The sequence below is a fragment of the Suricata suricatta genome, chromosome 2 (genome assembly GCF_006229205.1).
Source record: "Suricata suricatta isolate VVHF042 chromosome 2, meerkat_22Aug2017_6uvM2_HiC, whole genome shotgun sequence".
NCBI classification, from domain to species: domain Eukaryota; kingdom Metazoa; phylum Chordata; class Mammalia; order Carnivora; family Herpestidae; genus Suricata; species Suricata suricatta.
The window spans coordinates 28,777,611-28,790,631 of NC_043701.1; the positions used below are offsets into that span (position 1 = coordinate 28,777,611).

Sequence of the window (13,021 nt, forward strand, 5' to 3'; positions counted from 1 at the left end):
GGGGCGGCGCCTGCACCTGGCGCTGGGTCTGGGCGCCCCAGCCTGGTGCTGGCCCCCGGGGGCGCGTGCCACGCGGGGGCTCCGCTCGCGGCGCGAACCCGGGCCGGGGGCTCGCAGGAGGCGGGGGTGGAACTGGACGTCGCGTTTGTACTCCGTGGAGGGCCGCGTTGGCTCGCTTGTAAAGTTTTAGCGCCTCCTAAACTGGAGGTACTTCTCATTTTTAAAATTTATCCAGCTCAGTGATATTCGGTGTCATTGATGAATGTGCTGTTCCTTCTTTCTTTTTCTTACTCATTCTTTTTGACCACTATCCCCCAAATTCTCTACTGTGTACAATGGTGAGTGACCCGAGGTCTAAATAATGTAAATGACGAAGTGACGATTTGAGATTGAAATCTCTAGCTGGGTTTCGTCATCTTATCCCCCACCCCCGCTTTTTAAAGTTTCATGTAATACAGAGCTGTTGTCTAATCGACAGAACCTTTTATTTTTATTGTATTTAGGAATATATGGATGCAAGATACTAGATAATATTAGATTGCTTACTAGGCACTGTGCTAAATGCTTTCATATGTACATTTATTCCTCACAAGCCAAAAAGTAAGTCTTTATATCTTTCTTAATTTTGCAGATTAAAATATGAACTCCTCTAGAGGTTAAGTAAAGGTTGATGATGACAGGACATGCCGGACCCCTCTGACCCTTGAGCACCTTACAGAGCTAGTGGTATACTGCCAGAGTTTCCAAGTTTTTGGAAACATTACTGATATCCGTATGGTGCACTCAAGAAGAGTACAAAGAGATCTCCACTTAAGTTAGAAAATAAAGCTAATAACTTATGCTCTAAAGCAAGAAATTGGCAGAATTGGCATTGGTTTTGATCATATCATTAAATGTACCTCTTTCTAAAGGCTTCCAGTCTCTTGATTTCTCTAGCTGATTACTAAAGTTACATTCCTCCCCACATCCAATTTTATACAGGTGTTAGAAGCTTTGTTCCACAAATTCCAAGGTAACATTTTCTCAGCTCTCTAAAGACTAGCGTTTCTTGATAGTGAGGAATAAAAAGATACAGTGATTCTTAACCTGAGGACCTCGCAGAGTCAAACACGGTAAGGCTTTTTAAAAAGGACACAGGCCAGGTTCCTCCAAAATCCCCATTGTTAGGGAACTTGTATTGCAAAAGGGAATCAAAATAAGGCAGCACCACTGGGTTAAAGGGGCTTTCAAAATAGACTTAATGGATGTTTTATTACAGTTAACAAAATTTGGATTGCTACCTTAAGCATGGGTAATTAATCTTTCATAATTAATGAAGATACGTTAAAAAGGAGAGGTACTTGGAAAGAGGGTCAGCGGGCTAAGAGATTGTTGAATGGCAGAAAGTAGTAGTTTCTGTTTTGGCTCTGAAGAGTCTTACCTTTTTAAAAAAATTGTATGTTTTTTATTCATTTTTGAGAGACAGAGAGAGACAGCGCGAGCAGGGGTGGGTCGTAGAGAGAGGGAGACACAGAATCCGAAGCAGGCTCCAGGAGCCCACTAATCATGAGATCATGACCTGAGCCGAAGTCGGGCACCCAACCGACTGAGCCACCCAGGCGCCCGGAGTCTTACCTCTTTTTAACCACACATTTTAGATCTTAATGGGGAGTGACAGTGTTCAAAGATTTTTATATTCTTGTAAAAATACTGAGTACCTGGTGTTTGCCAGCTTTGGGTATCAGGGATACTGTGAGTAAGACAGCCAGCCCTTCACAGAGCTATTTTCTTTGAGGCAGTGAATCTTTCTCTCTCTCTCTCTCTTTCTTTCATTTTTATACCCATTTCTTAAAGCTGAAAGGTGCAAGACCCAAGAACCAACTGATTTTTCCCAGGTCTCATAAAAGTCAGTCTAGCTCAGAGCTTAGTACTATAGCAAACATTTGTCTTGAAGTTAGTCCAGAAAGGTTTCTTTCCTTGGGATCACATCATCTGGATTTTACGCAGTTCTGCATTTAGTTGCTTCATGAATGTCATGGACCAAATTATTTAATTCAAGGCAGTGTCTTATTTTGTTAACTTGGGGAGATTGAGCAAGATTCCTAATATCTTTAAACTTTAAAAGGTTTTGTGGTTTATATTCAGCTTCTAAAATACAGTCAGCTGACTTTCTCTCCAAAGAGGAAATTATTGTTCCAGTTCCTCTAAGTTTCCACTGTTTGCCCCACTAGTATTCTTTCATTCTCTTCTTCATTGGCCTGTTCCATTTGATGGAAGCTATTCTTAGATGACTTACATTCCCTTTACTTCTAATCTAATTAATATTTTCATCTACTGTTTATTTTTTCATTTTTTGCTCTAGTGAGTTTTTTCTTCCTAATTTCTTTCTTTAGGAAATTACATTTAATTCAGATAACATGAAATTTACCATTTTAAAGTGTACAATTCACTAACATAGAGTACATTCACAGGGGTGTGCAATCATGACCTCTGTTTGGTTCAAAAACATTTTCCTCATTCCAAAAGGAAACCTCACATCCACTAAACAGGCCCTTCCCTTGAGCCCCTGGCAACCACTGGCCTGCTTTTTGTGCCTGTGGATTTACCTGTTCTGAATATTTCATATAAATAGAGTCATACAAGATGTGATTGATCTCTTCTGTCTGGCTTCTTTCACTTAGCATCATGTTTTAGAGGTTCATCCATATATAGCATGCGTCTTCACTCAGTTTCTGGTGGAATGATATTCTGTGCATGGTTACATTCCACATTTTGTTTAGCCATTCGACCCCCGAGGGTCCCTGGTGAGTGTTGGTGTGCTAGTGAGAAAGTTACACGGACAGGTATAGTAGCCACTCAGTTCCTACGTTGATTTTCATCATACGGTCCCCAGGCCCTCAGGTGTCAGGTATACTATCGGTACCGTTCATTATCTAGAGTTAAGTGATCACTAAATGTGTTTTTGAAGGACCTATCATCAACACAGATGAATTTCTTAAGTGGTTCAGAAGTTTTACCACTAGAAGCTTCTTACGACCTGTTCTTTGCAAATGCGGCTTTTGTGGTAGAAATGGCGCAGTGCAGGGCAGCCGCCTCTGCGCCTCTAGTTCTTCCCATGGGAGGTTTGACCCACAGAATTCCGACTGCTCTGGTTCAGTTAAATTCTACAGACTATTTAAAGACAGTGTTAAGTCCAGTAGGCATGTGGGAGCATTCTTTGTAAAACATTCATTCAGAATAGGAACTTGTAACTTCTCATCTGATACAATGTAAAATAGTTGCAGGAGATAAAGATGGTTATATTGTATGTAAATTTGTGCCTCTCTGTAATCTTTTTCCTTGTTGCAGTGTGTGAACTGGACACTTCTCTACCCTACCTATGTTCAACTTCTTACAGTTAAAATATATTTAGTTTTGTTTTTTACCATTGTTCTCATCTGTTTCTATCCATCCATCTTTCTTTTCCTGGACACTGAAGCGGAGGACTAAGGTGCTTTACGCTACAGCTGTTGAGCGCACAGCTGTGGCGCCCTGAAGGCGCTGGGACAGCTAAATGTCCGTTTCCTTTCTGTTTTTGGCATGTTGTTGGCGCTCTCAGTGGCAGAAATCTGATCACCGTTTCATTTCTTCCACGGGATTAGAGCTTTTTAAGCAGAATTCTGCTTTGGTAGGTGAGGGAAGCTGCATGAACACATTCGGGGAATTTCGAATCGAATACTGGTGTAGCCATTGCAAACCGGAGTCCTCGCCTCTGTTCCTCAGCACATTGTGTCCGGATTTATTCACTGCCCGCCTCTCCCTCCACACCCCCACGGGAGACCTGGCCCAGAGTCAGGTTGATTTCCATTCACTGTTAAGGAAAGAATGAAATTCTTGTATGAGTTTTACCTTTGGGCTTTTTTGGCCTAGATTTGCCCCGCTCCCCACGCCCAAACTCGTCTGTGTGTTCAGATCACTGTACTGTAGATCCCAGGTTCTCAGGTCAGGGGGAGAGTGAGAAACACTTGGGGAGCTCCTTAAATTTGCAAGAGTTTTAAGCTTTCTAGGGATTCTGGGCTCAGGAATTTGCATTTTGAAAAGCCCACCAATAATCATGGTGTCGGTGCAGGGGGTGTTGGGACTTCAGAGAACCAGATAATGCTGTTTCATTCAATCTAAGATGTTTATAAGGTGCACCATTATTTTGTATTCTACTGTGGGAGAAAAATATGGTTGTAAACCTCATCCCAATTTAAGACCTGTTAAAATGAGGTAATAGTGTGCACTTTGAAATCAATAAAATCATCTTAGGACCTGAGGAACCACAGGCCCCTTTTAAGATAAATGATTATTGTGACTCATAGAAGCTATACGATAAAATAATTATAATGTAGCATTTTTTTCCAGACTGTTTATCATGTAAAATATTTGTAGTAGAATTTAGTGTAAGGTGTCCTTACTTGACATTTATTTGTAATGAAGATTATCCTGATTTGTTTTCAGATGTAAGGTAGCTGGATAGATGGGTGTAATGCACTCTAGATTGGCCCCATATCATTTTCATCCTAACCATTTTCAGCCATCGATGTGTTGATAGTTCAGCTCAGAAGTTTTCTTTCTAATGTCTACAAAGACATTAGTGATTTGCATTTTGTAACTACTCATTTTGTAGTATCTCAGTTCAGTGAGATATTAATGTGACATTGACATTACATGTGGCTTGATCATTTGATTTCTATCTTTTTTTAAAAAATCACTGTTTTTCTATTAGAGAGTCCTTAGCCCTTAATGCCAGGAGTTGATAATATGCACAGACACCAGCCACCTGTTGTCCTGTCTGGGCTAGTTCGGGGAGGGAGTGGCAGTAATCAGGGAACTCAGCAATCTGTGTCTGAGTAAACTTGCACTCTGGCTGCTAACTCAGGAAGTGCCCTGGTGGCGTGCTGGGGACCATATGACAGAACACCTGTCGGTTAGGACAGATCTTTCTCCACTAAGGAGAATTCAGCGAAGAGCAACCCCACCTCGCTGTGGTGCTTCCTTCGGTGGTATCCTCTTAGAAAATAAAATCTTTTTCTTAGGAAACCTTGCTTAGTCCTGTTAGATTTGGGAGGGGAGGCAGAGTGCGTGTCCGATTAGTCTTTAATCACCTGACGTATTTACAGAAAACATGGTTAAAACGTTTGTTGATCAGTTGAAATATTTCCGAAACCTGATACCTCAGATGTCTGAAGAGAAAGGAACTTGGGGTCTCTCACTGGTTCACACTGGTCGGAGGAGTCGTGCTGTGGAACCCTTAACGTGGAGGTGAATCGTGTTGCGGTACTTTTGCTGGCAGGATATAGTGTGCGCAGTCTGTCAAGTTCGGTTACCGCCCCCTCCGTTGAGTCTTTGGGTGAAGCCAGTGGAGGCGGGGCGCCTGCATGATTTTAGCAGGATGTCTTCCCGTTTTTAAGGGGAAGAGACAGATTGATATTATAGTTCAACTTTGTCACATTTCATTCTTAGAAGAAAGGAGTCTTACCTAGCTGCTGTGGATCAGAGAGAAGTTTTCCAAAGCATGGCCCTCTCTATTCCCTGCCAGGAGAACCAAATGAAAACAAGGTGTAGGTATTTATGGTAGACTGCGGGGGGGGGGGGGGTCACCCCAGAACAATCCCAGGATGCTTCATATTAAGCATCAGTTAACATTCTAGAGGGGAGTTAAAAGTGCTCTATGGCTCATTAGTACTTTTTCATAGTATGCTTTTAATTCTGTTTCTGTTTCTTAGCCGAAATCAGATGCACATCCTCTTTTGAATGTAATTTCACTATGATGCTACATTAGAAAATAAGAAAAGCCATTTGATGGTAGTTCACGTAACTTAAAAAATCCAGGCATAGATTACGTGTATTCATCTCTTCGCAAGGTTTTCAACAGAAAATTAAAAGTCTGAAAGACTTGTTGGTTCTGTTGAGCCATTTAAAAGTTTTTAAAACATTTTTTTAATGTTTTATTTATTTTTGAGAGAGAGAGAGAGAAACAGCATGAGCAGGGGAGGGTCAGAGAGAGAGGGAGACACAGAATCTGAAGCAGGCTTTCCAGGCTCTGAGCTGTCAGCACAGAGCTCGATGCGGGGCTCGAACCCACGAACCGCGAGATCGTGGCCTGAGCTGAAGGCGGATGCTCAACCGACTGAGCCACCCAGGCGCCCCTAAAAGTTTTTAAATAAAGTTTTTAATCTGTTGCTTTACAATCTCAGATTTCTGAAAGCCCCTCTACAGAAGGAGTAGATACATTTGTGTTTTCCTCAGATATCATTTGAAAAAGTGTTTATTGGCATTCGAGAATCCATACAGATCTCTCCCCACTTATCAAAGAAAACAGCACATTGTGTATTGTTTTTGGCTCCTTTTTTTCTTCTAGTCAAAATGTAAGACTAGTTTAGCCCTTTAAAAATCTGGAATACTTTTCTAGTTGTTAGGTACTCAATAAAATTTTTTTCCCTTAATTATTACTGGGTTATACCCCATTTTTAAAAGGTGTGTAACGTGTGTAGTAAAGGGGTAGATTTCTTTAAATTTTTTTTAAGTTTATGGATTTATTTTGCGAGACAGCAGGAGAGACAGAGAATCCCAAGCAGACTCTGCATTACCAGCATAGAACCTGATGTGGGGCTTGAACTCACGAACTATGAGATCATGATGTGTGCAGAAACCAAGAGTCCAAGGCTCAACTGCCTGAGCCACCCAGGTGCCCTGTAAAATGGTAGATTCTTTTACATGAATGCCTTTTCTAGAATTGAGAATCAGAGTAGCCTACTAGTACTAAAATACTTTCTGAAGTTAGTAATTGGATTTTTTTCTATTAGGCATTTGGTATTAATAACACCAAATCCTATTGAGTTCACACTATTTGTAACAGTGAGAAGAGCTCAGGTATCATAATTGGTTTTTAAGTGTTCAGACTTCTTTCACATGAGTGCAGTGTTCTCACTCCTCTTCCTTTTGTTATTTCCAAAATATGTCCAGCCGGCAAGGATATGTGTGTGGTGGCGTCTGCGTGAGCAGGCCCTCGAGAGCAGCCCACAGCTGCTGTGGTCACAGGTGCTCCGTTCTGTTCTGTTCTGATTGAAGGAAAGGTTTTTGAAAGACTAGTATTTGTGATTTTAATAGTTGATCAAACATCAGATACACAGTAACCCTTCTCCGCTTTATGCCTGTCACAAAAATAATCACTTCTAATTGCCTATGTGAAGAAAGCAATAGTGTCAGTTTCTCCTCACCAACATAGTTTTACAGTTAATGAAATGGACTGTGATAAGACTAATTTTTATCCAGTGTAGGACTGCTTTGTAAAACGTTTCAAAGTCTAGATTACACCTGTCTTTGCTGTGGATGGGCTGCCTCGTCTCTAGGGAAGGAAGGATTTGTTTTCCTTCCTTGGAAGAGAATCCATTGTTCCTCATGGAGTATGTGCTTCTTCCCATGGAGAGCAGCTGATTGGGAACGTGTGCGATTAGCAGGTGCAGCACTCAGAATTTAGGGCTGTTTGTCCTACTTCTACAGCAGGACTTTCAGGAGGGCCGGTGGAAGCCTGTGCGGGTTGATTTTCAGCAAATAACCCTGCGAGAAATGTTGGAATATTAGAGCCTGGTCTGTTTTATAAGTTGTTTTTAATTTGTTTTATTTTTTATTCCTCTGTCTTGGGTTGTGAAATTGCGACCCGTGGGTCTATGTGGCCCACAAGCCAGGATAGATTTTTACATTTTTAAGTGATTGGAAGACAATCAAAAGAAAAATGATACTTGGTAACATGCAAACTTTATGAAATCAAATTTCAGTGTTCATAAATAAAGTTTTATTATAACATGACTGGGCCCATTTGTTTACATATTGTCTATGGCTTTTTTTCCAGCTACAACTGCAGAGCAGAGTAGTTGCTATGGAGACCATATGTATGGTCCACAAAACCTAAAATATTTACCATCTGGTCCTTTTACAGAAGAAAGTTTGCCAACATTTTCTCTGTCTTGTTCATATCAAAGCAGGATTTTTTCTTTTTTGCAAATAGTGTTAATACCATACTTCTGTTTATAAACCGCATCAGAATGACTCACCCTCATGACTTTTAGGCATAGTGACCTTTTGTTTCCAGTGTTACCTCATTTCCCTCACTTTCTTTAACTGCTCTAGTTAAAGTTTAATCTATATTCTGATCTTGAGGGAGCCTGTTTTTAGTCTGGATTCTCCAGAGAATCAGAACTGGTAGGAGAGAAGATAACTGTCTAGCATCAATAGAAAATCATAAGGAATTGGCTCATGGTGTTGTGGAAGCTGAAAAGTCCCAGGCAAGCAGGAGAGCCAATGGTGTAAGTTTCAGTCCAGAGTTTTTAAAAAAGTTTTTTAACGTTTATTTATTTTTGAGAGACAGAGCATGAGCCGAGGAGGGGCAAGAGAGAGAGGGTGACACAGAATCCAGAGCACGCTCCAGGCTCTGAGCTGTCACCACAGAGCCCATTGCAGGGTTCGAACTCATGAACTGCGAGATCATGACCTGAGCCGAAGTTGGACGCTTAACCTACTAAGCCACCCAGGCGTCCCAGTCCAGATTTAAATACTGATGTTCCAGATGGAAGACTAGACAGAGGGAGCAAGTTCTCCCTTACTCAGCCTTTTTAGTTCTATTCAGGCCTCCAGTTGGATGAGCCCCATTCGTATTGGGGAGAGAGAGTAAACTGCTTTACTCAGACGTTAGGCTCATCCAGAAACACCCTCAGACACTCCCATAATAATGTTTAACCAAATATCTGGGTATCCCATGGCCCAGTCAAGTTGACACATACAATTAGTTGTTATAGGGCCTACATGTGCTTAAATCTATCTGCTTACACTCTTTCCCCCCTTTCAGTCCCCTTGAAAAGCCCCCGTTTGCATGAACATTACAGTCATCTGAACTTCACTCAGTTGATCCATTTGAAATTGCCATTTGGCTAGCACTAAGTTAAAGTTGGATTGAATTGAGTGGTGGTTTCTTTATATTTGTGCAATAGGATTTATAGTATTCTCTCCTGACTTGGTTGATTGTTGTTTGTTAATATTGAATACCTCAATGGGTGTTTTTGTATGCTTCATTTTCTTCTATCCTTTCTGTCTTGGAGGGGTGTTCTAATACATGTGCTTAATCATTTTGACGAAGTGTCAGGTGTCTGGAGTGGCTAGTTGGCAGCAGAGATTAGCAATTCCTAGAGCACTTTGCAAAGGCCACATTGATCGGCATGGAATTATGTCAGAAGGTTGCTTATATTAGAGTGTGTCAGAGAGCTGCTGAGGAGAGAGGGAAGTGTATTTGTTTGTAGTATCGGCTTCTTACTTACCCTCTGTATGACCTGACACATCCCCTAACCTCATCTATAAAGCCATTGAAATACCCACAACTGGAGGGCTGTTGGGAAGATGACATCAAATAAGAATGTGTACATAAAGTACTACAGAATGTGTTATTACCTAGTGTTTTTTTTTTTTTTTTTTAACTGGCAAGATCTTCCCCTTCTGGTAAATAATTGTTGTTATGGCTTACTTTGTTGCTACAGAGTGGTATTCTTGTCGTTGACCTGTTGTACCTCAAGTCCACTTCTCAAGAAGAGAAAGAATCATTTGACCTGTGTTTTTATCTGTTGTCCTGAAGTTGGTTGATTTTTGGATGAGGCCTGCTGATTCAGGGGGATTTTAATAAAACGTCACCAAATTAGACCCAAATAGGTCGTTACAAGATACTTAAAGAAATTCAGTATGTCAGTCTGAGATGCTGATTTGGGCTCTCTTCTTCAGAGTGGGTCACACACCTCATTAGTGTTTCACCGCCCAGGGGTGTCCTGGTGGTGGACTCTGAGAAGATCGTGCCCTCTCACGCCCCAGCAACCTGATTGGTTTGAGCATTTATCTAAAACATTGAAACTTGTTGTTTTGATTTATACTACACTTTGGGGGACAAATATACTATCAGACTTTGTTTTCTTTTTTATTCTATCCTAAAAGTACTCTCTTCACCACTGGTATTTTAATTTGGGTAGATAGCTCTAATTTCCATATACATATTAAAGAGCTATGAATTTCGAGCAGAGGACTTTTTACCCTTTTACTGCTGTGTTCATTTTCTCAGAAGCGGTTTTACCCCTACTGATTGTCAGGTTCAGCGCCTGAGGTTCATGCCAGGTTTATTCCACTAAATTTCTGCTTTTGTCTCCCTGAGGTGGTTATATGTAGTGATTTTCTTTGTTTTTAAAAGTCATCCTAAGAAGACAAGTTAGGAATGCTTTGGAATTAGCACATTGGAAACATGTTCCCTGATTTTCTCTCAGATATATTCAGTACCTTTTCCTTATGCTGCTCCACATTCTTGCATCATTAATTTGCTTCTTAAGCAAACTAATTAAAAAGGTTTTATGCAATTTTAATTTAAGAGATTTCGTAAAATGTTGTTTGTATTCTCAGAACCTTAGTGGAAGCGTGAATTCGCTAGGCAGTGGCAGTTGCTGGTGTTGTGGCTTTACGGGGACCAGCCTTGGAAGCAGGCTTGCCGGGCAGCGCAGCTTGGCGGCAGGTGTGTGAGGCAGCGACTGTGCTTGGACAGGTGCGGCTCCTCTGCAGGTAGTGGAAATAGCGGGAAAGGACAGCAGTGTCTGCCCAGCTGATCATCCCGCTTCCAAAGACATTTTCCTACGCAGCACTCAGATAAGAGTGGAGGTATTTTGGAATGTTACTGGGAGGAAAGGTATGTGTGTGTTGTGAATGTAGTGTTCCATTTTGCTGAAAGTCAACAAAGGATTTAAAACCAGTCAGAGATTTTATTTGAAAGGCCAAGAGTTTTTTTCTGCTTTTATGGGATGGTTTGAGGATACATTAGGATCTCTTTTTTTTCCTTTTAGTATTTCCTTAGAGTGTGGTAAGTAGTTAGCTTAGATAGATTAGTAACATTGGCTTTTCTTTTTTCTTTTTTTAATAATTTTTTATGTTTTTTTATTTATTTTTGAGAAACAGAGAGACAGTGTGAGCAGGGGAGGGTCAGGGAGAGAGGGAGACACAGAATCTGAAGACAGGCTCCAGGCTCTGAGCTAGCTGTCAGTACAGAGCCCAACGCAGGGCTTGAACCCACAAACCATGAGATCATGACCTGAGCCGAAGCCAGACGCTTACCTGACTGAGCCACCCAGGTGCCCCAACATTGGCTTTTCATATGATGTGCAACGTGTTCAGATAACTAACAAGGAAAAGAAATCAATAATGCTCAGTTCGCTATTAGTTTAAATGCTGATGTTTTCTTCAGAGTGAATTGGGCAGAAGAATGGGAGCTTGGGAGCAGCGGTCCTTGGTTGCTCACCCCCAGCCCCACCCCAGCCAATTTCTTACTAGTGAATGAAAAAAACCGGATGTCTCATTTCCTTTCTGTGCCCTTCAGGGGTGTGTTGCTATTTTTATTTGAAACATTCGGTGAATTACTAGATCAGATATCAGCATTGAAACAAAATACAGTATCAAAATACAATGTAAAATAAATGTATCAGTTATCATTGTGACTCATTAATAAAAATATTCTTTTGAATTCCCTTCTTATACAATGGATTTGAGTAGACCATGGCAGCTGTCTCGTTGAACTTGAACATGAATCTCCTATCCAACTCATTTACTTTTTCATTTTCTTTTTAAGATTTCACCTCTCTTGAGTTATCTTGTAGGGGGGAAGCATACACAGCCATACAAAGGTTTGTCTCCAGCAGCTACTTCTTGTTGTTCTTAGAATAATATCAAACAGCAGTTTCTTTATTTGACGTGTAACATATATGATGAATAACAGTAATTACTGGAATATTTAAAATTGTAGTTCTGTACTTCTGTATATATTCTTTTACAAATTTGGAAACATGAAGAGGAAGGGGTTCCTGTTACTAACATAAGCCTTTGCTCTAAGTGCTGGTCACAGGGACGCCTGAGTTCGATCATCCTAGGCACGCAGCAGCCTCAGACGGTAGAGTGAGCTGTCGAGCCGGGCCCCTCAGACCTGCATCCTGGCCCCAAGCCTGCAGATAGTTTGTTCCGTGACTGGACAAGCAGCCTAACCTCTTTGTTTAGGTCATTCACTAGTAAGAAATAGGCTGGGCCGGGGGCCGGGGGATACATCCAAGGACCACTGCTCTCGTGGGAGCTCCCTTTCTTCTGCCCACTCTAAAGAAAATATCAACATTTCAACTAATAGTGAAGTGAGCACTATTGATTTCCTTGTTAGTTATCAGAACACCTTACACATATAACGAAAAAGCTAGTTACCAATCTATTTAAGCTAATGACTTATCCAGGAAAATACTAACCCACAAACTGGAAATTTGGAACCTAGTATCAAAGGTTCCTTATAAATGCAGGGTCACTGAAGATAAGGGGCATTATCTTATGTTGCCATGCTCGATGGCAAGATCCCTCACATCTGTTCACCAAAATTAGGAGAGCGAGGGACGGAACAGTACACAGCACGGGCCTCCTCTCAAGGGCTTTTCTGGGCCAGTGGAAGGAGCCAGGCCCGGGATGAGAGGGTTTTCATTGAGTGTCCATGTTGGTAGAGTACTTTGAAATGTCATGATGTTTGTCTAATTAGTTTATTATAGAGTATATACTTCAAGTCAAACCAATCTAGGCAGGAATACTCATTCTAAACCTAATGATATTTGCCTTCTCTCTTGATTTTAGGAGGTTATTTAATGAGAAGTGCCATAGACTGAAAAGCGAAACATGAGGGTAGCAGGTAAGATATTTAAATTAATAGAAATACTTTTACTTTTTGTGTAACTTGTTTATTTAAATGGCTAAAGGAGAGGGTAAGTTATCTTTTTTTATACTGAGGGCAAAGCTGAAATATAACAAACTAAATCACTATTTTGCCTTTTTACTTTTTTTATGTAGTTGGTAAATCACAAATTGGGCAAACTTGTTGAAATTATGCTAGAGTTTTTAAGTTATGGTTTTAATGTTTATGTTCTTATACATTAAGCTTATTTGCCTAATAACATATGAAATGCCCATATAGAGAACAATT

The 13,021-nt window shown here is 40.8% G+C and overlaps 1 protein-coding gene across 2 annotated transcripts in view; it reads left to right on the plus strand.

The window, feature by feature from the left end:
• The window catches only part of FAM3C (family with sequence similarity 3 member C), a 57,141-nt gene that overhangs the window by 280 nt on the left and 43,840 nt on the right, over positions 1–13,021 (plus strand). Inside the window, exons 2-3 of one of the 2 annotated variants that reach the window (XM_029924383.1) lie at positions 11,645–11,699; positions 12,676–12,730. In XM_029924383.1, the coding sequence (XP_029780243.1) occupies positions 12,718–12,730 (13 nt within the window). In that variant the 5' untranslated portion in view covers positions 11,645–11,699; positions 12,676–12,717. The remainder of the gene's footprint in view (positions 1–11,644; positions 11,700–12,675; positions 12,731–13,021) is intronic. The other variant, XM_029924375.1, reaches the window with a different exon arrangement.